General features: G+C 40.5%; 1 protein-coding gene across 5 annotated transcripts in view; it reads right to left on the reverse strand.

The window, feature by feature from the left end:
* Positions 1-1,312: 1,312 nt before the first annotated feature.
* Positions 1,313-24,658, reverse strand: part of NIPAL2 (NIPA like domain containing 2) — an 82,079-nt gene continuing 58,733 nt past the window's right edge. For 3 of the 5 annotated variants that reach the window (XM_058698684.1, XM_058698681.1, XM_058698683.1), the window contains 6 exons: positions 18,693-18,789; positions 11,050-11,185; positions 9,079-9,167; positions 4,660-4,723; positions 3,380-3,474; positions 1,313-1,994 (listed from right to left, as the gene is read on the reverse strand). In XM_058698684.1, coding sequence (XP_058554667.1) covers positions 1,882-1,994; positions 3,380-3,474; positions 4,660-4,723; positions 9,079-9,167; positions 11,050-11,185; positions 18,693-18,789 — 594 coding nt within the window. In that variant the 3' untranslated portion in view covers positions 1,313-1,881. The remainder of the gene's footprint in view (positions 1,995-3,379; positions 3,475-4,659; positions 4,724-9,078; positions 9,168-11,049; positions 11,186-18,692; positions 18,790-24,658) is intronic. The other 2 variants (XM_058698686.1, XM_058698685.1) reach the window with 2 other exon arrangements.

A 24,658-nucleotide genomic window follows, 5' to 3' on the forward strand; every position in this document is an offset into this window, starting at 1 on the left:
TGGAGTCCCACTTCAAGTACAACTCTTTAGTCTAAATATTTTCGCAATCTTTGAAACCAGTTTTAAGAGTCATCAGAAATCTGTAGTTTAAGACACCAGACACATTTCTTAGCTGAGCCTTCAAGTGCCAACATGTTGGACCGATTCAGTAAAACATGCCATAAATTATAGGACTGTTTTATTTGAATTAGGGGGATACTTTCCACAACAGCAGGAATTCTTACCAGGAGTTCAAAAGCCAGACACGGGCTCTAGGTTATTATTCATACGTGGGTGATAGATTCGGATCTTGCCTTTGTGGCCAGGTTTGGTCAGGAGCATAGGTTACGACAAGGAACGAGGCTGAAAGACCCAAAGCAGTTCAGACGACAGTCTCAAGAGCTCCGAGATAAACAACCTTTACAAATGCCAGACAACTGGCCTGAACAATTTTGGACTGGCATGTCAGACGTGATCTGAAGGTTTTGAAATGTCATTAGGGATAGGGCTTATTACTTGATTTTGGTTACAGTGAAGGCTAGCTTTTTTCTTCTCATTTAATATATTAGCAGTTCATAAATAACAGATATGATTATGGACTCTCCCTACAAATATATCTTAGTAGGTATCTGACTAGTCACAGCAGTGGAGCCAGGCAGGGTATAGCAGCACATGGCCTTCCTCTGTGGTCTCAGCTTGGGCCACCTGGCTATGTCTACAGACTTCAATGGCTAAAATCCAGGTCTCTAATCATAGCTGTCCTTTTGCCTAGAAGAATTTATAAAGCTCGAGATAATAACTTGGGGAAGAAATGGTATGCTAGTGAAGGTAACACTAAGAACTTAAATATGAGTTTTGACCCTTGTGTCAGGAGTTAAAATATACCCAGTAGATAAGTCGTAAGAACTAAACAAATACAGGCATAGGATATGAAGTTTTCAATTTCAACTCAAGTATAACAGGATCATACAGCTGAAGCAAATGTTCATCATTCTATGTTTTTTGAAAAATTAGTCCTAATTCTGAGGTGGTTCCTTTCTTAATCTGAAAAAGTTCACTAGCCAAGGTACACACCATCACAGAATGCCACTTACAAACTCTAATTTTATTTTTTTTCAACGTTTTTTTTTTTTTTTTTTTTAATTTATTTTTGGGACAGAGAGAGACAGAGCATGAACGGGGGAGGGGCAGAGAGAGAGGGAGACACAGAATCGGAAACAGGCTCCAGGCTCCAAGCCATCAGGCCAGAGCCTGACGCGGGGCTCGAACTCACGGACCGCGAGATCGTGACCTGGCTGAAGTCGGACGCTTAACCGACTGCGCCACCCAGGTGCCCCAACAAACTCTAATTTTAAAGATAAAAGGATGGTTATAATAGGGCTCATTTTCAGGAAAGATGATTCACCATTCTAACTTAGGAATAGAAAGGTGAGATCTTTATGGGGGAGGCTCATAAAAGATGTCGTAGGAGAAATGAATGTTCTCAAACCTTTGGTACCAGAATGAGGTTGTGGGATTAACATGTCTCTTTAAAGCAAAGCAGCTGACGCTCTAAGTCGAGTGGGAAGAGCCTATGTGCTCTGTAGCCAAATCGTGAACGCACATTTTTGTGTGACAGTCCTGCTTGAGTAGCCAGGCCCTAATTAAGATCTAGCCAGTTAGAAGTTCACTAGGGGCAAGTCCAGGGTGTGGGGAACACTTCAAATTACATTCCATGAAGACATGAGACTGTCAAGGCTTAGGAAGGCCCCGCTGTCCGCACAAATGGAGACACGGTGAAGGACGGGTAATGCTAGCTAGCACATGTCAGCACAGAAAAGCTGTGGACACAAATGGAACATGTGCAGTTTTTTTTCAAAGGTGATATCGAATAACAGGCCAGAAGCCATCCCTCTCGGCATTTTAGACCTCTTTCTTCTCTCCACTTTGGCTCTTCGTTGAGTCACTTCCATCAGGCAAAGTTCCATAGGATAAGCCATTTGAATCTGGTTGTATTTTGTCCAGTGTTTGTTTCCCTGTGGAGATAGTAATCACAGAAAATCTTTTGTGCTCATACAAAAGGATAAGTCTTAATAATTTCTCCTCTCTCCAAGCCACATTTTATTCCCCCCCACCTTTTTTTATAATATGTGGTCACCCTCTAAACAAGAGATAAACACCGGGAAGAAAAGGCCTCAGAACTCCATGTCCCTTGACTGTGACCATGCGCCGTCCACAGGAGAGAGCTGTCTCCCCACCGCACAGGGCCCACTGTGCTGGGCATGGAAACCAGGTTGGATCAGTCACGGGGAGGACATGAAGCATCCACTCATCTCCACACCTTCCTGCCCGGTGTCCTTCCCCCTTTTCCGTGTTTGTTCTAAGTATGTAACAACAGAGAAAACAGACTTTCATAGCAGATTCTGGAAGCTGCTACTGATCCTATGTATGGGGCTTTGTGAAATGAAAACTCGCGTTAAAAATATGAAAACTTTATTTTCTACCCAAGAACTTCTAACCATACACGTCATTTATAATGCACACCCTTGCCGTGAATGCCAATTCTTGCCCTGAATGCTCTTAGCTGATCAGGGGACTCAAGAGGGAAAGAGAACACAGAACTTCTTGGGCCACATTTTCCCAGTCATAGGGAGAAGGCTTTAATGAATTTTGCTTCGAAGGTTTGGGCCTAACAGAATGGTAAAGAAAGCTGTCAGATCATGGTTACTTCCGTCTAGAAACCTATAGGTCACCCCAAATCCCTAGCAAAGCTGGAGATACTGGGTGGGCAGGAGAGGGGGTGAGGACACAGCAAACTTTGCTTTGTTCTGAACATTGCTTCTGTTGTCTACGTGACTAAAGCAAGTTATTTCCCAGTGAGAGTGGGGGACTGGGAAGACGGTGCATGTTACGTGGATCAGGATGAAGGCAAATGTGGGGGAGGGGAAGAAGCTATTCATGTTCAGGTGACTGTGAAGAACATCCCTTTTGGTCCCACAGTGCAGAGGCCACCGCAGTCTTTCCAGGAACTATATTCCTTAGCAGCCCAACCTCTTGCCCTTAGATGTTCCTTCAAAGGCTCCCCAAGCAGCAGGGGTCTGCTGTTGGCAGCCATTCCCCACTCCTACCCCTCACCCTTTTTCAGTTTAAGGAAATCCAAAAAGGAAATTTGCGACATCACCCAAATCAAGAAAACAGGGCCAGTTCTTTTATACCCCCAGTGTTCTGTGCGAAATTGACATTCAAATAAATGATTACTAACACTTACAGTTAAAACATCACTTCTGGTTTCATCGCTAAATGTACATTTTTTTAAGAAGAATTATGTTTTATAGTAATTTTAACACCCCAAATAATAGCAGCGACTACTAATTTATATGGATAAAGTTTTCCATCATAAATTAAAGAATAGACAGTTTACCAGGAATATTTCCAAAATCAATGTAAGACTGTGGCAGATGTTCCTTATCTCGATTTCTTGTGATCAGAAACACACCAAGGAATGACAGAAAACACCTGTAAGAGTAATATTAATAAGGAACACAAGAACACTGAAACAACTCATGGTGTTAAATAACCGAGCTCCATATTCTACATGATGACACAAATTCCGTTGGTCTTGTTTTTTCTGTTTTTCATGGTAAGCCTTCTAGAACTTGTCTTAATTGCTGCAGCGAATAATACTTTCCCCCAGAACCAAGACCTGGGCAGCTTCCAATAAATCTCTGCCCCAGGTTTTTACCATCTGGACGCTAAATCAGGCTCTAAACCCTTTGGGTAGACACTAGGTCTCATTTTCTATCCATGCATGCCCAGACCCATTACTGGCATGCAACACAAGCAAAAAAAAAAAAAAAACAAAAACAAAAAAAACAACAACAAAAAAACCCCAAAGTTCTTTAATTTTCTAAGAAATTTAATTGTCCTTGGCCATAAGAATAGTCATAGTTTCCAGATCCTAGAAGCTTAGGCTCGCCCAAGCATCTTATGAAATTGAATTTTCAAGCTAGATGGTTTTCTACACTGAAAATAGTCTGGGCTCAAGTCTGCATAACAATGGTCATGCAGAATACCAGATCAAGAAACAGCTAAAGTGCTAAGGGAGTGCCAGCTGGAACCAACAGAGGATCTTAGACATTGGTGACATTCTGTCAACATTCTGCCCTCTGTTTGCAAGGATGTCAGCAATGATGCCCACCAAATCTCCAGGAAGGGGGAATGATGGGCGTCCAGATACAAGGAAGGGGTACCACCAATCTGATGTTATTAGGTCCAAAGCTAATAATCTGTCCTAGACTTGACCTTTTATTCTAGATAATCCCAGAAGCATCTGTGGTTCCTGAGTGAGATCTAACCTAGAATTTTCCAAGAGTGAGGTAAATCTGATTTAGTACAAAAAGGTCATGGAGTAGCTACAACAACCAGTGGATTTATCGAGACTTTGGCTGGAACTGAACATCCCCAGTTTTAGAACCCTCAGAGAGATACCCAAATCACCAAGTCAAAGACACGGAGTCCTGTGTAGGGTCATATAGCACCCTGTGTAGGGTGTTAAATCGAAAAATATGTTTCTTTTAAGAGCTCAGGAAACTAATGTTTCTTATATTACCTTCCAATTTTCTATACCTGAGGTACAATGCCAAAAATCCTACATAAAAGTAATAGGATTTCACATTCCTTACTTCTGAGACACTTACTCACCCAAAAATATATATAAATATGGTAAGAAAAGCTGCACCAAGGAATTCCTGATAAAATATGATACCTATAACGGGAACGAAAGACAAACTTAATTTTAGGGTAAGAATATATATAAAAGCTACACACTGTTTTTTAAATTATGTTAATGTATTATTTTTTCTAGGCATAGGTACCCTTAAAATGCACATCCAGTAGCTTAGTTTGAAAATATTTGCAAGCCACACTCAGATTTTCAGTGATTTCAAAAAGAACATAGATTCGTAGGCTCTATGTAATGTATTCTTATTATACAATCAACACAATTAACATAACTTTTGCAAATAGAAATTTCTTATCCAGTTTAGGATTTAGCCCACTGGAACACGCAAGAAAACAAAACTCTAGTCCCATTTCCTACCTACAGTTTTAGGCTAGGGGTCAGCAAGCCTGACCAGAGAGCCTGCGTGGACTCTGGGGCCTCTGACACAGCATTCCCTTCAAGGCAGTTGTTGGCCGCCCAGGCTGTCACTCTTGGCAATGCCCCGTGTGCACTCAGCCACTGGAGGGCGCCGTAGTCGTTCCACCCAGCCCCATTTCTCACTGTCAACCCCCTCTCCCTTCTCTTTCTTCTGGTTGCCCTTTTGGTGGAAGGAAAAGGTGGAAGGATGCGTTGTTTACTATGAGGAACTTTTCTTCTCTCCTTGTTGGTCTCAAGGATTTCTTCTTGGTCTAAGGTCCCAAAGCCTTCACAGAATTGTTTTTCTCTTAAAGCCATCTTTAAATTATGTATTACTTGGAATTGGATTTTTGTGTGTGCGGTGTTATCCTTGCTGGTTAGCCAACGAATGTTTACTGAGTCCTTTGGGTCAGCTACTGTTCGGGGTGCTACAGACACCATGATGAACAAGACAGAGCCCTATATGAAAGGAGTGCTCTCAGAAGCCCATCTCCTCACCTGGAGAATAAACTTCGTACAGGAAGGAACCACGTTCAGTCCTAATACATAACTGTTGAATGGATGAGCAGGTTTGGAAGCATTTTTCCATGTTATTGCACACTTTTGTGTAATCATTTCAATGTTTCCATGTTATTCTAAGTAACTGCCCTATAATATTCATTTCTTTTAAGGGCATTTTCAGCTGTTTTGAAATTTTTTTACTGTGGAAAATTAGTGATAAACTTCTTTATATGTATTTTTTTCTCAGCATTTTAGGATTTTTCATTTATTTATTTGTTAATTTGCTTGTTTGTTTATTTGTTTAGAGAGCTCGCACATGTGCAGATGGGGGAAGGGAGAGGCGGGTGGAGAGAATCCCAAGCAGGTTCCACGCTGTCAGTGCAGAGCCTGATGCAGGGCTCGATCTCACAGACTGTGAGATCATGACCTGGGCTGAAATCAAGAGTTGGTTGCTGAACTGACTGAGCTACTCAGGCACCCCAGGATCTTTCTTGTTATTGCTGCTTAACGCAGAATTTCTGCTTCAAAGAGTAGAAACATCTTTTTTAAAATGCATAGTAAAATACAAATGACAAAAAGTTCACCATCATAACCATTTTTAAGTTTGTAGTTAAGTATATTCACATTATTGTACACCTAATGTCCAGACCCCTCTCACCTTGCAAAACTGGAAGTCTCTACCCATTATATGACAAGTCCCCATTTCCCCCTCCTCTAGCCTCTCTGGCAATCACCATGCTACTTTCCATATCTGTAAGTTTGACTACTCCGATACCTAATATAGGTGGGATCATACAGCATCTGTCTTTTTGTGACTGGCTTATCTCATAATGTCCTCAAGGTTCATCCATGTTGTAGCATGTCTCAGCATGTCCTACCTTTTTAAGGCTGGATAATAATATTTCATTGTATGACATACTATTCCACTCATCTGTTGATGGACATTTGAGTTTCTTCCACCTTTTGGCTGTTGTGAATAATGCTGCTATAACCCAAGCATACAAATATCTGTTCAAGTCCCTGCTTTCAATTCTTTTGGATATGGACCTAGAGGTGGAATTTCTGGACTGTATGGTAATTCTACGTTTAATTTTTTGAGGAATAGTGTTTTCCAGAGTGGCTACTCCATTTTATATCCCCATCAACAATGCACAGAGTTCAAATTTTTCCACATTCTCACTGACACTTGTTAATTCTTTTTTTTTTCTTTTTTGCTAGTAGCCACCCTAATGGGTAAAAGGTGGTGTCTCCTTGTGGTTTTGATTTACATTTCCCTAATGATTAGTGATGTTGAGCATCTTCTCGTGTGCTTATTGGTCATTCATACATCTTCTTTGGAGAAATGTCTGTTCAAGTCCTTTGCCCATTTTTAAATTGGGTTATTTTTGTTGTTGTTGTTGTTGTTGAGTTGTAGGATCAAAGATTAGAAACATTTTTAAGGTTCTTGATGAAGACAATGAAACCCAGTTCTCGGAGGGTAGTACCATGCTACTCAACTCCACGAGAGTGCCAGTAATACTGCAGCCTTCTTGGCGTTAGTTATTGCAATAAAAAGAACAAAACAAAAACTTCACTAGTTCGTAGGCAAAATATGATATCACATTGTAATTTTAAGTTAGACTTTTTGATGGGGGCAAAAAAGGAAAATTAGTCAAGAAGCTTCATCTCCATTCCATACTTCAGTAATAGCAGATGAACTATTATCACTTCCAGAAAGTTCCAGCCTCCCTGACTCATCAATTACTTGGCGTGCTAAATATTGAGATTCCAGCCCTGTTGGTCCTACTACAAAAATGTTCTTTTCAAGGGAAGTACATTTTTTACACGTCTTTACAACATTAACTATGAGGCTGTATGTCATGCCTGTACCTCTTTTTGGGTCCTATTATTTTTGTTTCTAATAATTCTAGGGCACACTAATGCGCCATCTTTTCATACTTTCTTTTGTCAGCAAGCATAAAATTCTAAAAAAAAACCAGATGTCTTGGTATATGATCTTTCTCTTTAAACGTAAGGTTCAGTTTTGGGAAATAAAAAATGCATCGATTACTTTTAAAAACTGCCCACTGGCAGTCACATTGCCATGAAATAAGAAAGGTGTGTCAATTAGGAAACATAATCCCTAATTGCTTCCAAAATACATAAACTTTGCTTTGGGAAATGAACTTCCAATATAAGAAGGTAGTAAATATATCCAACAAGCCAATAAACTAGGGTATAACAGTACTAACCTTAGGAGTGGTATACTGGAATCTATTATATTTTGGTTTGGACCAAGTTTCAAATTTATGCTTTTTTTTTTTTAATCTCTTCTTTTTCTAAAATTTACATCCAAGTTAGTTAGCATACAGTGCAACAATGATTTCAGGAGTAGATTCCTTCATGCCCCTTACCCATTTAGCTCACCCCTCCTCCCACAACCCCTCTAGTAACCCTCTGTTTGTTTTCCATATTTAAGAGTCTCTTACGTTTTTGTCTCCCTCACTGTTTTTGTATTGTTTTTGCTTCCCTTCCCTTGTATTCATCTGTTTTGTATCTTAAAGTCCTCATATGAGTGAAGTCAAATTTATGCTTTTTAAAAAAAACACTATTGTGTCTCACATATATGTTTCTGAATTGTCAATACATACAAAAGGACTGTAATAGTAGAAAAATAGAGGCCAGAGCAGTGAAGATAGTAGCTTCTATTCTCATCTGCCTGCCTTTCCCTGGAACACTGGATTCAGTTTTGGACCCCAGTCTTTGATGTAGGTGATCAGCGGTGAGGGGCAAGGAAGGAGGAGTTAATGGAAAGAGGAATGTTTGGCCCAGAGACAAGACACAAGAGGACCCTTCAGCTGCTTTGATTATCAGAACGGCTGGCAAGGAGGGGCGCCTGGGTGGCTCGGTCGGTTGGGCGTCCGACTTCGGCTTAGGTCATGATCTCGCAGTCTGCGAGTTCGAGCCCCATGTCGGGCTCTGTGCTCACAGCTCAGGGCCTGGAGCCTGCTTCGGATTCTGTGTCTCCCTCTCTCTCTGCCCCTCCCCCGCTCGTGCTCTGTCTCTCTCTCTCTCTCTCTCTGTCAAAAATAAATAAGCATTAAAAAAAAAAAAATTAAAAGAAGGGCTGGCAAGGAGAAGACTCCAGAAAGCAGAACTAAGATGAGAGTCTTGAATTTACGGGGAGACTAGTTTCAACCCCACTATAAGGAAACACTTTCTAATAATTAGAGTGCTCCAAATAATTAGGGGGATCCAAAACAGGACTAAGCTGTCTCGGGAGACAGAGAGCACTGGGAAGCCTTCCCACAAAGCAGAATAACCTGTCTGCGAGGATGTTATGGAGCAAATTCAGACCCAGGTGGAGGTGAGCAGGGTATGATACCTGGCTACGTAGGTCCTTTTAACCGAAGATTCCTTGGCTGTCTTGTTTACTCCGAGAGAAGCTTTATTTATGCTTTTGCGGGGGTCGAATCACCCGATCAGAGAAAACCCAAGCTCACCTGCGATAATGGCGCTGGTTGTGAAGAAAACATGGTTAATGGGCACCACCATCGCTGTGTTGTAGAGCTTCGTGGCATGATTCAGGAACCTAGAGCAGAAGGCACTTACTGAAGCTCTGGCTCTAAGAGATGTTCAGCAACAAGTTAACAGTAACCTCAAGAAATGCATGTCCTTAAGCTACAACTACAAAGGGAAAGGAAGTGCAGTAAAAGGGCATTTCCAATCAGCAGTCATAGCTTATATGCATCTGATGTATGAGATCAGATGTCAGGTTTTATGGTCTGTTTAAACCAACAACAGTAACAATGAAAAGCAATTAATCATATTCTGAGGCCACAGAAGTTTGAGTTGGAAGTGAGTCAAGCTGCTGGACCAGTATCACACTGGAGCTGATTCATTAGGATAGACCCTAGAATCTGTTAAATATCATATCTGGGGAATAGTGTAGCTATCCATTGACATGCCACATGCCAAGAAGGAAGATGGAGAAGTAAAGGAATGTTTAATGTTTCAAAAACAATGCTCCGTGCTCCAGCTGCACAGCACATGTGGGGAGCTCAGTTTCGCACTCTGGCCACCAGCGCGACTCAGGTTCCCACAGTGAAGCCGTGCTGCCCTGTCATTGACGTCAACTGAGCAATTTTAAAAAGCACTGATGTTTAGGTCCTGTCCTAGCACAATTAAAAAGAAATGCTTTGTGGGTAGATCCCAGGTGTGCCTGAGCACACGTGTGTGTACATGCATGCATGTATATGTGTGTGTGTATATGTACCTATCTATGAACAAACAGACCGCTCCTCAGGCGGTTTTGATGGGTGGCCAGTTCTACACTTCTAGGGCATTCACGGGGCATCAGTGTGGAAGAGGCAGGGACTGGGACAAGGGTGGTGGGAATGCAGGGTGCCTTGGGTTGTACCTGCCTCTTAAATTCATAAAGCTGAGTTTAAAGCTAATGATGCTAATCACCAAATTCCAAAAAGATGTTATAGCCGTGCTGATGAATTCGGAAGAAGAAAGGGAGATGAAACAAAGTGGCAAGGCTCAAGCATTAGAAACACACTCATTCTCATAAGGAAATGACAAATGAAACAGTGACAAAACACTGGGTTTTTCCAGTCACTCTCCACCTTCCTTGCAACAGGCCCATGTCCGACCCAGAACTATTAGGCTTTGCTGCTAGCATCTATGGAGGGAACTCTTCCCTAAACTCTTCCTGAGTTTAGGCCCTGATTTCCCAGCTGGCTCCGGGATGGAGCTTTTGCACAGCATTTGGGATAAAGAGAAAACTTTCTGGCTGGCTAAAGACAGCCTCGCAGGCAAAGGCATAATCATGATGTGAAACGAAGGGGAAGTGACTGGAGCAGAAGGAGGTGGCGGAGGGTGGGGGGGAGAGAAGAACAGAAATTTAAAATGTTCCATGTCACCACTCTTAGGCCCCAAGAGAAACATAAAACAATCATTCTGCGATCCCATGGGTACAAAGAAAATTCTGGCCAAGGATGCAAAGTTCTGGGGAAAGGATTTCCCTCCTGGCCAAACGTCTGGTTTTGTCCATCCCTGGGCAATTAATGAGCATGAGCTAAGAATGAAGGTGAAGGGTTCATGTATTTCCTATATTTAGAATGAAATCCTGGATGTGGACCTTCCCCTTTGATTTATTGCTAATGACAACCTGCGTACGATGGATATTAATTACAAGCAGAAGAGCATCAGGAAAGTATCAGAGTGCACTTAGCTCGATTGCGGCCATACTTTAGAACTCACAAGACATGAAGGCAAAGCTTAGTAAAAACTTATTATTGGACGCCAAGGAGAAAGCAAGGCGTGCTGGCTGAGGACAAGCTGAAGGCCCTTCACCCTCAGAAATCAGTTACACCTCATTTTAATTATCCACGGACGCCAATAAAGATTAATGCTCAGAGAAGCACGGGAATGTTGAAAGATTAGTGAATAGGTAGAAGCTAACTTACTTGACTTGGAAAACACAAGACGCTATCATGATGATAAACATGATATAGAAGATGGGATAAGTTAGTTGCATTTTATCCGTCACAGAAAAAGTGATCATGCCTGAGACTGCTTTTACTGAAATGACAGTCAACGAGGCTGAAAAAGAAAACAGGAGACACAAATAAAATACATTTTTGAGACAGAATTACCAACAAATATCTGAAGCTTACACAGTAGAGTGGTCAATACTCCAGTCATGCTTTCAGGACGCAGGCTTGTGAGAGGTGGGGGTAGGACGTGGCTCCGGACAAGGGGTAGCCCGGCCGCTCAAGCCGTGCGGCACTTTGAATTTGCCTAAATCAGCTAAAGATCTGCTACGCGACTGGGTGCTTTTTATCTTGGGAGCAAGATGCTTATTTTCCAGCCCTCACTGCTGAAAGGATGTCGCAGAGGTTATAATTACTAGGAGATGGGAGAGGAGAAAACAATGAAGGTGGGGGAGAGAAGCAAAGTCAGACAGTCCTTGTGACATGAGTGGGAAAATAACTATTAAACGATACTGAAAAATCGAAAGCCAAATAGATGAGAAAACTGGAGAATGGAAAGCGACTCCCTCTGTGAGTTTACTAAGAATTGTACTGAGTCTATGTCTGAGGCTTTTTGTTCATAAATGTCTAGAAGTCTCATGAAAAAAAAATTTTTTTTGAAGACAGTAATAGGAAGCAGGACCAGAGCTGAGTATCCATCTCTCAGAGTCAACCATAAATCTAAGGATTACATAAGCACTTTCTATTTATACTCTTATGCTAAAGAGGAACCTGGCCTTAGGCAAACCAATTTTTCATAGGTTCCAAATAGCAATGAAGAAGTGACTTGATAAGGTTATAATATGAAAGCAATGAGGCATTTTCTAGAAACACCATGTCTCTGTAGGAAGAAAATAGTGTTTTCTTTTGGTTTTAGGTTGCTTAAATTTAATGTCGCATCTAATTCCGTAACTAAGCTGAAACCTACAGAAAGTGAAAAAAATAATTTTTACGTGAAATCAAATAACTCTAAGTCAAAGGCAATGAGAACAAGAAACATTTTCTTTGTGCTGTTGGTCTACCTGGTCATGATATATCTGAGCTTTATCCCTTTTAGCTTTTGAAAAGGCATTATATAGAGAGAATGTTTAAAATAGCAGCTGATGGCCAACCAGGGAAAGCCTCCCATAACCTCCTTTTCCAAAAACTGAAAATATACTTCAACTTGAAGAGTACCAGGGCACACTTCCAAATCAGGCATTTTCCTTTCCATTAAAAATCGTAACAGAGAACAGGTGACAAATTCTAAAAACAAACCCCCAATCTGAACAAAGAGGCCCTTACAACTGGGTCCCTCTTCATCTTTAAATAGCTTTTGACCTGATCATCTTACATGTTTTCTACAGATTATGACAATAGTCCTATCTCAGCTAATCTAGGAATTTTATCTGCAGTGATGTGTGCCACTTGATGGTTTAAGTTTGTAAGGTTAGCTCTTGAGGGACCTTGATTTCCTCTTCAAAATTTTGCTTGAAATTAGAGTACAATGTGGTTATGGCCTTGTGGTCTGAACAGCCAGGTTTCCCAAAGGGATCATTAATGGGGAAGGAGTTGAACACACTATTCCATTAGCCTCAGAACCTCAGGATTGCAAAGGCCCTTCAAGGTCATCTAATGCAACTACCTACCATCTGATGTTAAATTATACTTGACCGCAAAACAAAAACAAAACTAGACTTTTTATTAAATAGCTAAACCAACTATTGGTTTGCTAATATAGTTAATCACTGTATTTCCAAAGCATGTACAATCACCAACCAATTAATCACTCTTTATTGTAATTCTGCAAGTTATTTCTAGGCTGGTGACAAGTACTTCTGTTTTATTTTTGGGTGGGAATGTGGTTGGTGAGGACAGGTGAAAATACAAAATTTAATATGCTATCATTCTAATGTATACATAAAAAATATAAAGTGCTTATATATTTTCTATTTTTATATACAGAAAAAAAAAGCTAGGAAAAAATGCCAGAAGAAACAATGTCAAGATCCTATCGGTAGTTATCTCTAGGCACTGGGATTATGAAGAACATTTAAAGTCATTTTTTACAACTATAAAAGTTTATATGTTCCTTTAAGAAAATTTGGAAAAATGCAGAAAAGCCTGGAAAGAAAAATGAAAATCACCTGTAATCTCAACACTCATACCCAAGTCATTTTTAACATTTGGGAATATTTCTTTGTAGCTATTTTCCTGTCTCTGGATATGAATACATTATAACATATGTATATACATATGTTATATATATATATAACAAATAGTATATACTATTTAGGAACCTAGTTTCAACTGCCATCAAGTATTTTCTATGCCATTAAATATTCTTCTGAGCATGATTTTCATCAGCTGTGAAGTATGCCTTTGCATGAATTATACTTCATCTTGGTAATTCCCTATTTTTTGCATATTTAGGTTATTTAGGTACATCCTTTTTTTTTTTCTGGAATTAAAAATGAGGTTGTGATGAATATCCCTGAACATATATCTTTGCAAAGCACTCTGCCAATTGCCCTAGGAAAATGAGCTATGGGGCGGGGGAGTGGGGTGGGGGGCGCTCTGTGACAGATGCTGTTCTTCTGAAATATACTGGCAAGTTGCCTTCTACAGACTATCAGTCACATTCCCATAGTACTGTGAGGCAGTGCTCAGTTATATGGATTTTTACCTTTTTCTTGATGGCCCTCTCTGTTTTTCTTATTTCTCAACAATAGACATGTATTACTTTCGTCATCACAGTGGTACTGCTTTTGCCTGACATAGCTGACCTGTGTTTGAAATCTGGTCTTCTCGGTTTCCTCCGACTTCATCAACTGTTCCTTCCAGAGACTTTCCCAAATTGCTACCAATGTCTCCTTATTAGAGCCACAAATATTTCACTTATTAATTTGGCTTCCATAATCTGAGTATGCTAAGCATAGAGAAGGACTTCCTAGTTTCTCAGCTTCCTGATCAGTTGAAAGCATCTTTTTAAAAAAATTTTATTTATTTATTTTGAGAGAGAGAGCGGGAGAGGGGCAGAGAGAGAGGGAGAGACAGAGACTCTCAAGTAGGTTCGGTACCATCAGTGTGGAACCTGATGCGGGTCTCGAACCCACAAACCTTGAGACCATGACCTGAGCTGAAACCAAGAGTCGGACGCTTAACCAACTGAGCCACCCAGGTGCCCCTAGTTGGAAGTATTCGGTTGGGAGTTTTAAGACTTAAGAAAGACTGCAGCCACAGGCCTGGGGAGCCCCTCAGCAGAAGCCAGTTTTCTTTCTTCCTGGTTGCCCTCACTTTCTATTTTCTTTTTAGTTCATTTTTTTAATCTATCACATGAACAATATTAACAATAAAGTAAAAACAAATCCACCTGCATACTACTGTTACCTCTCACTCATCTCCAGCGTCTGCTTCATGCGCGCTTTTAATCACAACGAAGGTAGGTACCGTGTTGTGTGCTACATTTTCCATTTAATTTGACACTCTAACTATTTTTCAAAGCGGCTACATGGTTTCCATAATCATTTTTTCTTGTAGAAGTCATCAGTGATCATTGTAAAATGCCTAACCAGCACAGATAAGTATCAAGGGAAGAGTGGGCAATCTTTTCCTCATTTCTTAGTATGATGACAGCACTTGTGCTATTTCTCCAGCATGTAGGCTTCAGCTTTTGGTTTAAGAGAAATATATTTTTCCAATTTCACAGAAACAGAGACTGGAATGGTGGTTGTCAGGGGCAGGGAGTAGGGGGAAGGGAGTGATGTAGGTCAAAGGGTCTAAATGTTTAGTTTAAGAAGAGTAAATTCTGAGGATCTAAGACACAGCATGGGGACTACAGTTAATAATGTGGTATTGTATACTTCAGAGTTGCTGAGAGATCTTAAGCATTCTCATTACACACACACACACACACACACACACACACACACACACACAGTTCACTATGTTAACTATAGGGGGTGACAAATGCATTCATTATCATGAGCTCAGTAATCATTCTGTGATGTATATGCGCATCAAATTACCACGTGGTGTACTTAAATACATACACTCTATGTGTCAATAATTTTCCAATAAAGTGAAAATTATTAAAAAGAGAGAAATATGTTTTTAACACAGATATCTTTCTATTCTGATTACATTTCAAATTCTTTATTAGGAACGGATATTAAATTTTAACATGTCTTTTCAGCATCTGGATATTTACATGATATTTCCCTTTTTGAGCCATTAACATGATGAACTATATCAATGGATTTCTTTTTTTTTTTTTTTTAATGTGTATTTATTTTTGAGACAGAGAGAGACGGAGCATGAACAGGGGAGGGTCAGAGAGAGAGGGAGACACAGAATCCAAGGCAGGCTCCAGGCTCTGAGCTGTCAGCACAGAGCCTGATGCGGGGCTTGAACTCACGGATGGTGAGATCATGACCTGAGCTGAAGTCCGACGCTAGCCAACTGCGCCACCCAGGCGCCCCTCATTCCCATAATTAATTTAGTTAATTCAAATGTTTTCTCTGTGCTCACTGTCCTCAGTTCTAGGTAATTACACACAGTGTAACTAGAACAGACATGGCTGTGTACTCACAGAACTGATTAGGTGGAGAAGATGAGCAATATCAGAATGTAAATATGTAAGTAGGATATGTAAGCATAAATTGTAAGCGTTACAGAGAGAAAGAACCGGCTTCATTAAGACCACTTGGTCATGAAGTATGTCGGGTTTTTTTTTTCTGGATTCTACTTGCTAATTTTTTGAGACTTTTACATTAATATTGAGTGGGGAAATTAGTACAGGGTATTCTTACTGTGTGCTACTTGGGATCAGTATTGATACTCATTATGTAAACAAAACGGGAAAGCTTTCTTCTTATGTCCTCGAATAGTGTGAACAACAACAACAAAACAGAATCTGTTTCTTAAAGATTTAACCTTCTAGGTTGAAAGTAAAGATGGGGGGTGGGAGGGAGGGGAGGATGGGTGATGGGTATTGACGAGGGCATCTTTTGGGATGAGCACTGGGTGTTGTATGGAAGCTAATTTGACAATAAATTTCATACAATAAAAAAAAAAGAAAGTCAAGTATGTAGGCCTGGTTCTTTTCAGGATGTAGCTTTTTAAACCGTTCTTCCATGTCCTCCATATCTATTTTCCTTTAAAAAATAATCAATTTAATCAAATTTTCATCTTTGTTGTTGCTTTTATTTCTAATTTTGTATATTTGAGATTTTTCCTTTTTTTTTTGTCTTATGAAGGATATATTTTAATGTCTTTTAAGAATAGATTCTTGGGTTTATTTATCAATCCATTGTTTTTCTGTGCTCTATTTCATTAATTTTTACCTTTATTAATCACTCCTTTCTGCTTGCTTCAGCTTTATTTCAGTGTTTTTTTCCCTCCCGTTTTGAGCTGAGTGCTTGACTTACATTTAATGTAATGAATTTCCTTCTGAATACAGCATTAGTCATAAACTACAGGTTTAATATTAAGTGTTTTCATAATAATTTAAAAATATATGCTGCAATGAAAGCTTGGTTTCTACTTGGGCCCAGCTGCAGTTTAAAAGTAGTGTCAGCATTTCCAGATGTTACAGTTTTACTGGTTTCTGTTATTTTTGTTATTATTTTCTGTTTTTATTTCACTGTGATCTGAGAATGTGGTCCATACTTTGACTTCCTGGAATTTATCAAGGATTTCTTTGTGGGCAATTACACAATTAACTTCTGTAAATGTCACACAGGCACTTGAAGGCAGGTGTATGGTCTGTTTTCAGGATTTAGAGTTCAACGTTAGAGCAGCGTTGAGGACTCATTCTTCTGTCCTTATAGATCTTTCTGTCTACCTACCTTCCATGAACTAAGAGAAGTCTTCTACTCCTCTCATATTTCTATTAACATCGTTTTCAAAAGAGCTGCTGCCTGAATCTCCTGAGGGCCCCTGGCCTTGGTGTCTCCCCCTCCCAACCCTCAATTCTGCCACGATGAGCAGCTAAATACTAATATGGGGCCTCCAGGAGCCTTTGCTTCTGCCTGGATTTTAACTTAGATAGTAATAGTATGCCCTTTTGCTTTCTTTTACTTTCAGTCTGAGTTAACTTGTTTTAGATGACATTTATGTATGAAGTCAGAGTATTTCACAACCAGCAAGGGCCGGTTAGAAAGGTCACCATTTCTTTTTTTTTTTTTTTTTTTTTTTTTTTAAATTTTTTTTTTAACATTTATTTATTTTTGAGACAGAGAGAGACAGAGCATGAACGGGGGAGGGTCAGAGAGAGGGAGACACAGAATCTGAAACAGGCCCCAGGCTCCGAGCTGTCAGCACAGAGCCCGACGCGGGGCTCGAACTCACGGACCGCGAGATCGTGACCTGAGCCGAAGTCGGCCGCTTAACCGACTGAGCCACCCAGGCGCCCCAAAAGGTCACCATTTCTACAACTCTTGTGGAGCTAAACCAGAGAACTGTGGATGAATCCAATTTCAGAATCTTTTTTCAAAATCAATTTGGGAATTTTTCTGAAGCCCAATATGGGAATCTTTCTTTATTATTAGGTGAATTTACCCTATTTACATTTATGATCATAAACTGCTATGTATGATCTTAATTCTGTTATCTTATTTTCCTATTTAAAATGTCCTTTATTTTCAATATTTTCCTATATAATGTGCATTTTATCTCTTAGTTGTTTGCTTTTGTTCTCCCTATCTGGCAATTTGGAAAGAAACAACAGTAAAGTTCTTCTTCCATTCTTTTCATCAACAGCATACCTGACCGTGGTATAAATTCATTTCTACAAGTAATTATCACAAGTACAAATCTTCCAATTCAAAGGAGAGAACTAGTTTGTGAAATGAAGATGGACAAATGAAACTCAGCCCCTCCTTAGCATGAAGGTTGCTGCCTGTCCCAGTGGTATAGGTATAATCTACAGAATCATAGCAAACAACACACGACGTATGGTTCATTTTATTGGCAAGGAAGAGGAAAAAAAAGAATTATAAATAACTTTTTAAAAGGCAATTTTCCAAGTGATTAGTGAGAGCTCCTAGTGTTGATTTATATGAAGACGTGTGTGTGTGTGTGTGAGGAGGGGGAAAGGGCAGATTTAAAAATACACAGTGGGCTTACAGAACCATCAGTTTTAAAATCCTGGGAAAAAAAAGGAAATGGGTAGACAAACAATGAATGAAAGAAATGTTGTATTTAAGAAAATCATACTGCTTACATTTACATTTCATATTAGCCACATTTTGGTAAGTAATTCCTGATAAAAAAGTTTCAATTGGGATCATTCTTTTGTTCCTCTTTTAATATTTTTCAATTACATCCTAAGAAACAAAATCCTCCAATTGTCAGCAAATAAAATTACTCAGAAGTAAAAACGCTGACATGTTTTTAAAGGAACTAAACAGACACCACTTGTAGATATGGATGTGCAAAATACAGTTTGCGTGATTGAGCCTGGGTTTCTTTCTGCAGATCAGAGTTGAAAAGTAGAAACAATGAGAAAGGAACAGAATGCTTAAGTGTTCTCCTTCAAACCTCTTTTTTCACTTAGCATGGTTAGATTGGAGAATGAGAGAACAGTACGTTCTTACCTAGAAGTGCCACCAGGCTTAGCAGGATCACCATGTGCTTCATTGCTTTTCTTTTATGGAAATAGAGGAGGGTGCAGAAAATTAATATTTCGAAAATCTAGAAGTGAAAAAGATGCAAAAGAGTAGAGTATAAATTATTTTACACACAGTCTTCTGAATGCCACACTTCTCTTTCTGGTTTTGCAACAGTTCGTTCCCCTGTGAGAATTGAGGGTGCCTGGCGTTCCTGAGGACAATTACAAACATATGAGGACAATATACGGAACCTCAGCCATCCAGACCCAGAGCTCTAACCTCACCTATATGCCAACGATGCCGAGATCGGCAACCCTGATCTCATTTACCCAACTATCTTCTAGACATCTCCACGTGTACATTTAATAGCATAGCACACAAATGCGGGCAGTAAATTCCTGAAGGCCTTCCTTCCCCACCTATCCCTCGTGGGGCCTTCACCCCTGCAATGAATGGCCTCACCACACACCTTTTGCACCAGCCAGCAACTCCTTCCTTTCCATCACTCCCCGCCGCCCTCTCTCTGACCACTGCAACAGCTTCCAATTCGTCTCGGATTCTACTCTTGCCTCTACAACCCAGCCATTCAGCGGCCAGAGGAATCATTTAAAAGCACAATTTGAATAATGAACTAGGTCATTCATAGAGAATGTATATGATACACATATAAGGTATTTACATAATATGACAAGTAGTCATGTGCCCTGCACCTAGCCAGAGAAAGAGAACCTACCCATACTTTGAGGTCTCCTGTGCACCCCACCCCAATTGCACCCCCCTCCTCCTCGGCTCTCCCCAGCAACCACTACACTGAATTCTGTGTTTACTCTTCATTTTCTTTATGGTTTACCACCTTTCATGTGTCTCCCAACAGCGCCTTGTTTATTTTTGCACATGTCTGGACTTTATACATGCAGAATCATACTTGGTTTTTTGTTGTTTTTTTTTTTTTAATTTTTTTTTAACGTTTATTTATTTTTGAGACAGAGAGAGACAGAGCATGAATGGGGGAGGGTCAGAGAGAGGGAGACACAGAATCCGAAACAGGCTCCAGGCTCTGAGCTGTCAGCACAGAGCCCGACGCGGGGCTCGAACTCACGGACCGTGAGATCATGACCCGAGCCGAAGTCGGCCGCTTAACCGACTGAGCCACCCAGGCGCCCCCATACTTGGTTTTGATTACTTGCTTTTTTCCCCCACTGTGCATTGTTTATGAGATTTATCCAGGATGATATATGTAATAGAATTATATATTATATTCAGTCATCCCTTTGCTTAAATCTCCTATGGTTTTCTATCACATTAAGAATAAAATCCTGGATGGCCCACCTCTGCCAGGCACAGATCCCCCACCCCCTGCCAGTTCTCTGCAATGCTCAGATTGCTCTTGCCTTTGCACTAACTGCACTAACTGTTGGAGTTGCCTGGAATACTCCTTCCCTGATCTCCCAAAGATGGCTCCTTCTAGTCACTCTAGTCACTCAAAGGAGTCACTCAGCTTACATATCACTTCCTCCAAGATGTCTTCTCTGACTGCTCTAACAGAGCGACCCCTCATTTACTGTGGAGTGTAGAATATTTCCTGTTCATGCATTTGTATGTTTCTTGTCTGTCTCCCCAACTAGCACATCAGTTCTATGAGAACAGGGACTTTATCTGTCCCGTTTGCTACTGTCTTTAGTGCCTGGGCACAGTCGGCTACTCAATGAGTATTTATGGAATTAATGAATAAATTACACCTCAAATTTATTATGAACACCTTGCCAAAAACCAAGACTTAATGTCTAATAAACTGAGTGTTCAATAAATATTAATTGACTGAATGTCTAAAATTTTCCTGCCCATAAGAAAACTCTAATGTAACTTTGAGTTCTCAGTTTTATTTTTGTTTTCACTTTTTTCTTTTTTGAAGTCCTTAAGATAGCCTGATGCAAGTAATTTTTTTTCAAAGAGGTAGTATCCCTGGCCTGAAATCGTAAATATGAATGTTTACTTTTCTGACATAAAACACCACCACTAATTTTTTCCTTAAAAATTACTAGAGTTACGGACTTCAGTACATTCAGGACTATATTTTACTTATGGAGCCATCTCTAAATCAACATGAATCTCTACTGTTTCAGTTCAAGGTTTGCTTTTTTCTTTGTTTAATCCTCTGTGGGCATGGAAAGCAGCAAGACCATATCTTCCTCATTTAAAAACCTTTCATCTCATGTGGAAGATTAAGTCATCCCTCAGCTTTTTCCTGGTAAATTAAACCAATTACTTTAACTTTTTCTTAAAGGACTTTTTGCCAGGTCTTTAATTGAATCAAGCCATGCTACAAAGGCTATTAAACTCCTATCACTTTGTCTTCCCCCAGACTGCCATCACAACATGGGTTGGGTGTCCCCACCTCTGTGCAGCTCATCAATCGTTAGCAGAAATACCCCTGTCGGCTTCACTCCCCTCTCAACCACAGGCTTCCGTTTCTCACACTGACATAAACAACTCACGGCAGCATTTGGGACCACTGTATTTGTTGCTGGAAAGAAGGTGGCTCAGCCTGCATTAATGCACAGAGTGTCTTAGCTAAATCTGTTAGCGGGAGGATTATTAATTGGGGGAAGGGAGAAATGAGGGTAGTTATCAGTTCTAAATATCAAATATGACTTTCTCTCTTTCTTTCTTTCTTCCTTTCTTTCTTTCTTTCCTTTCTTTCTCTTCCAAATTCCATCTCTGTGGTTAACACGAGCTCCTATGACTCACAGAATGGCTGTCATTGCCCTGCATTCTGCCTTGTGGCAAGAGGTCGCGGAGCTCCCAGGAATAAAATATTCAAGCAGCATGAATTAATGTTAATTTTTTTTCCTAGCAACATTTCTCCCCCTCTCTGAAAATATCACTGTTAAAGCGGCGGTGATTTCTACAGGTTGCTGAGACCCAGGGAGAGGCTGCTTTGCTGATTGCTGTCTCAGAGGTCAGAAATAATAACGGCACTTAACTGCAGGCTCACCACCCACTCTGCTTGTGCCAATTCACTCAATCCTCACAACCTGAGGAAGCAGGCACTATTTTACAGATGAAGAAACCAAGGCTCAGAGGGGTTAAATGACGTAGGTCTGGTAGGCAGAATAATGGCCTCCCAAAGATGCCCATGTCCTAATCTCCGTAACTTGTGTGTATGTTACTTTACATGGCCGAGGGGCTTTGGAGATGCAGTTAAGGCTATGGACCTTGAGATGGGGAGATTATCCTGGATTATCCAAGAGGGCTCAAAGTAATCATACGAGCCCTAAAAAGCAGAGAACCATCCCAGGCATGGTCAGAGAGAGATGGAACATGAGAAAGAACAGCGTCAAGGAAGGCTGGTGGCCTCTAGAAGGTGGAAAAGGCAAGGAAATGGATTCTCCTCCAGAGGCACAGGCAAGGAATATAACCCTGCCAATACCTTGATTTTAGCCCAGTGAGACCCGTGTTGGACTTCTGACCTTTAAAACTCTAAGATAATAAATCTGTATTGCTTTAAGCCACTAAGTCTGTGGCAATTCGTTATGGAAGTAATTGGAAGCTAACTTAGGTTCTGGTATCTGAAGTCCTTCCAGAAGAACAGAATCTTCAGGATGAGTTTTCTGAATTGACTGGGTTTTTCTGGATTGGTTCTCTCATCTAATTAGATTTAAAGGCACTCATCACCCTGTTTCTGGTGGTAAGGAGTACTGGCGGGCCATGGGATGATGTGACAAAAGAGATACAGGCTCCTGGGCCTTGTTTCTGAGGCTTCTACTTCACGCAAGCCTTAAACGTAACACGAACATGGACGTTCCATGGACATCCATCTGGTGCCGGTAAACACCCGAGACAGGGAGATGCTGTTAGCCAGCCTGGGATACAATTTTACAATCCTCTTTTGAGAAATGTACAGCTTATTCAGACTCTAAAATGCTTTCTTATTCATTTGAGTAGTTATTTGATCAGTCCTAAAAAGCAGTTCAGGTACTGCATTTCTATTCAGTGTAATACAAGAGTAGCTAGATGAATGATCCTTCAAAGAATAGCCTTAATTGCTGTAATTATGATCTCTGCAGTCATGGTTTGCAGAAAAAGCATGGAAACCTCCATCTCTAAGGATTAAATATTAATTACCTCGATGTTTAAGCCAAACTTAAACATCGATGTCAGATTTAAGCCAAACTTCAGCTCAAGAGCTTAGCATGTAATTGGTAACATCTAGAGTCTTTAGAGAGGTAACATAAAATGGATTAAATTCCAAACTAAGATAATGTAGATATATTCCCTTTAGGGTCTAAAGCCAATAGTGTTAATTCAAAAAAAAAATTTTAAGGTTTATTCAGTTTTCAGAGACAGAGACAGAGCGTGACAGGGGGACGGGCAGAGAGAGAGAGAGAGAGAGAGAGAGAGAGAGAGAGAGAGAGAGAGGGAGACACAGAATCTGAAGCAGCCTCCAGGCTCTGGGCCGTCAGCACAGAGCCTGACACGAGTTTCGAACTCACAGACCGTGAGAGGCGCTCCCCCATAGTGTTATTCAAATGTGACTTTATTAAAGATTTATTTTATGCTACCTTATAATATCTGGAATTAGTTACATTTTTGGATGACATTTACTTTCAAATATACTTTCATTATTTTATGGGAATATGGGTCTCTCCCAGGGCTGTAAAATTCGTTACAGGACTTCTTCTCTATACCCTGGATGTCCAGTCTGTTGAATGAACTAGTGAATAAATGAATGAATGAATTTAAGAGTTGACTTTGGAAAACGGCAAAATACAAGTAATGTCAGAGTTTCTTTTGTGGAAATAGAAGGTTTAAGAAAGAGTAGTTTCGTTCTTTTAAATGTTTTCTCTGGTATTAAAATAATATAAGACACGTCATCATCAAACACTGCTGCTTATTCCAGGAAATCAAATCTTGCTGCATATTTAATCTCCCAAGGATTCAACTCGGGCTATTCATTTTCTGGTCACCGATTGGGTGACCCTTTTCTTACTGGATGAAGAATCTGTTTTGCCTGTAGGCAAATAATAATAATACGTTGGTAGGACTTCAAGCCTCAGCTATCATGAAAATGGATTTGATTGATAAAATCTGTGATTGTTAACGGGCTGGGTCTGCTGGACAAGCAGGAAGTTACAATGGGGCAGAGGAGAGACACAAAGAATGACAGACCTGAAGAAGGCTAATCTGAATTAGGCAGTCCAGTCCTAAAGTCTGATGTACAGGGGAAGGGGAGCCTTCCAATATAAAAAGGAGGAGAGTTTAGGAGAGAAGACACTGAGTTCAATTTTTGAGACGTTACATTCGAGGAACCCATGACACGTCCAAGACAGGGATGAGCAATCAGAGGACAGATGAGAACACAGAACTGCAGCTCAGAAGACGCCTGGGAGAGAGATGTAGACTGGATTTAGAAGTCTTTCTAAAGGATGATGGGGGTTGTCAATGAGATCACACTGGAAAACCTTGGAAGAATATGTAGCATGAAGAGATCAAGAGTGGTTGGCATCGGGGCGCCTGGGTGGCGCAGTCGGTTAAGCGTCCGACTTCAGCCAGGTCACGATCTCGCGGTCCGTGAGTTCGAGCCCCGCGTCGGGCTCTGGGCTGATGGCTCGGAGCCTGTTTCCGATTCTGTGTCTCCCTCTCTCTCTGCCCCTCCCCCGTTCATGCTCTGTCTCTCTCTGTCCCAAAAATAAATAAAAAATGTTAAAAAAAAAAAAATCTTTAAAAAAAAAAAAAAAAAAAAGAGTGGTTGGCATGAGAGAAGGATGCGCCCACCAAGAGTATTGGATGGCCTAGTCAGAGAGGAAGAGGAGAAATCGGGAAAATAAATTGAGGAAGCCACGGAAGAGAGGGGTTCAAGGAGAAGATGGTGGGTTATGAGTAAATGCTGCACAAGGTTCAAAAAACAGCAGGACCAAAAAAGCAATTCCATTTGGCAATTTGTTGAGGGG

The sequence above is a fragment of the Neofelis nebulosa genome, chromosome 14 (assembly GCF_028018385.1).
Source record: "Neofelis nebulosa isolate mNeoNeb1 chromosome 14, mNeoNeb1.pri, whole genome shotgun sequence".
NCBI lineage: Eukaryota > Metazoa > Chordata > Mammalia > Carnivora > Felidae > Neofelis > Neofelis nebulosa.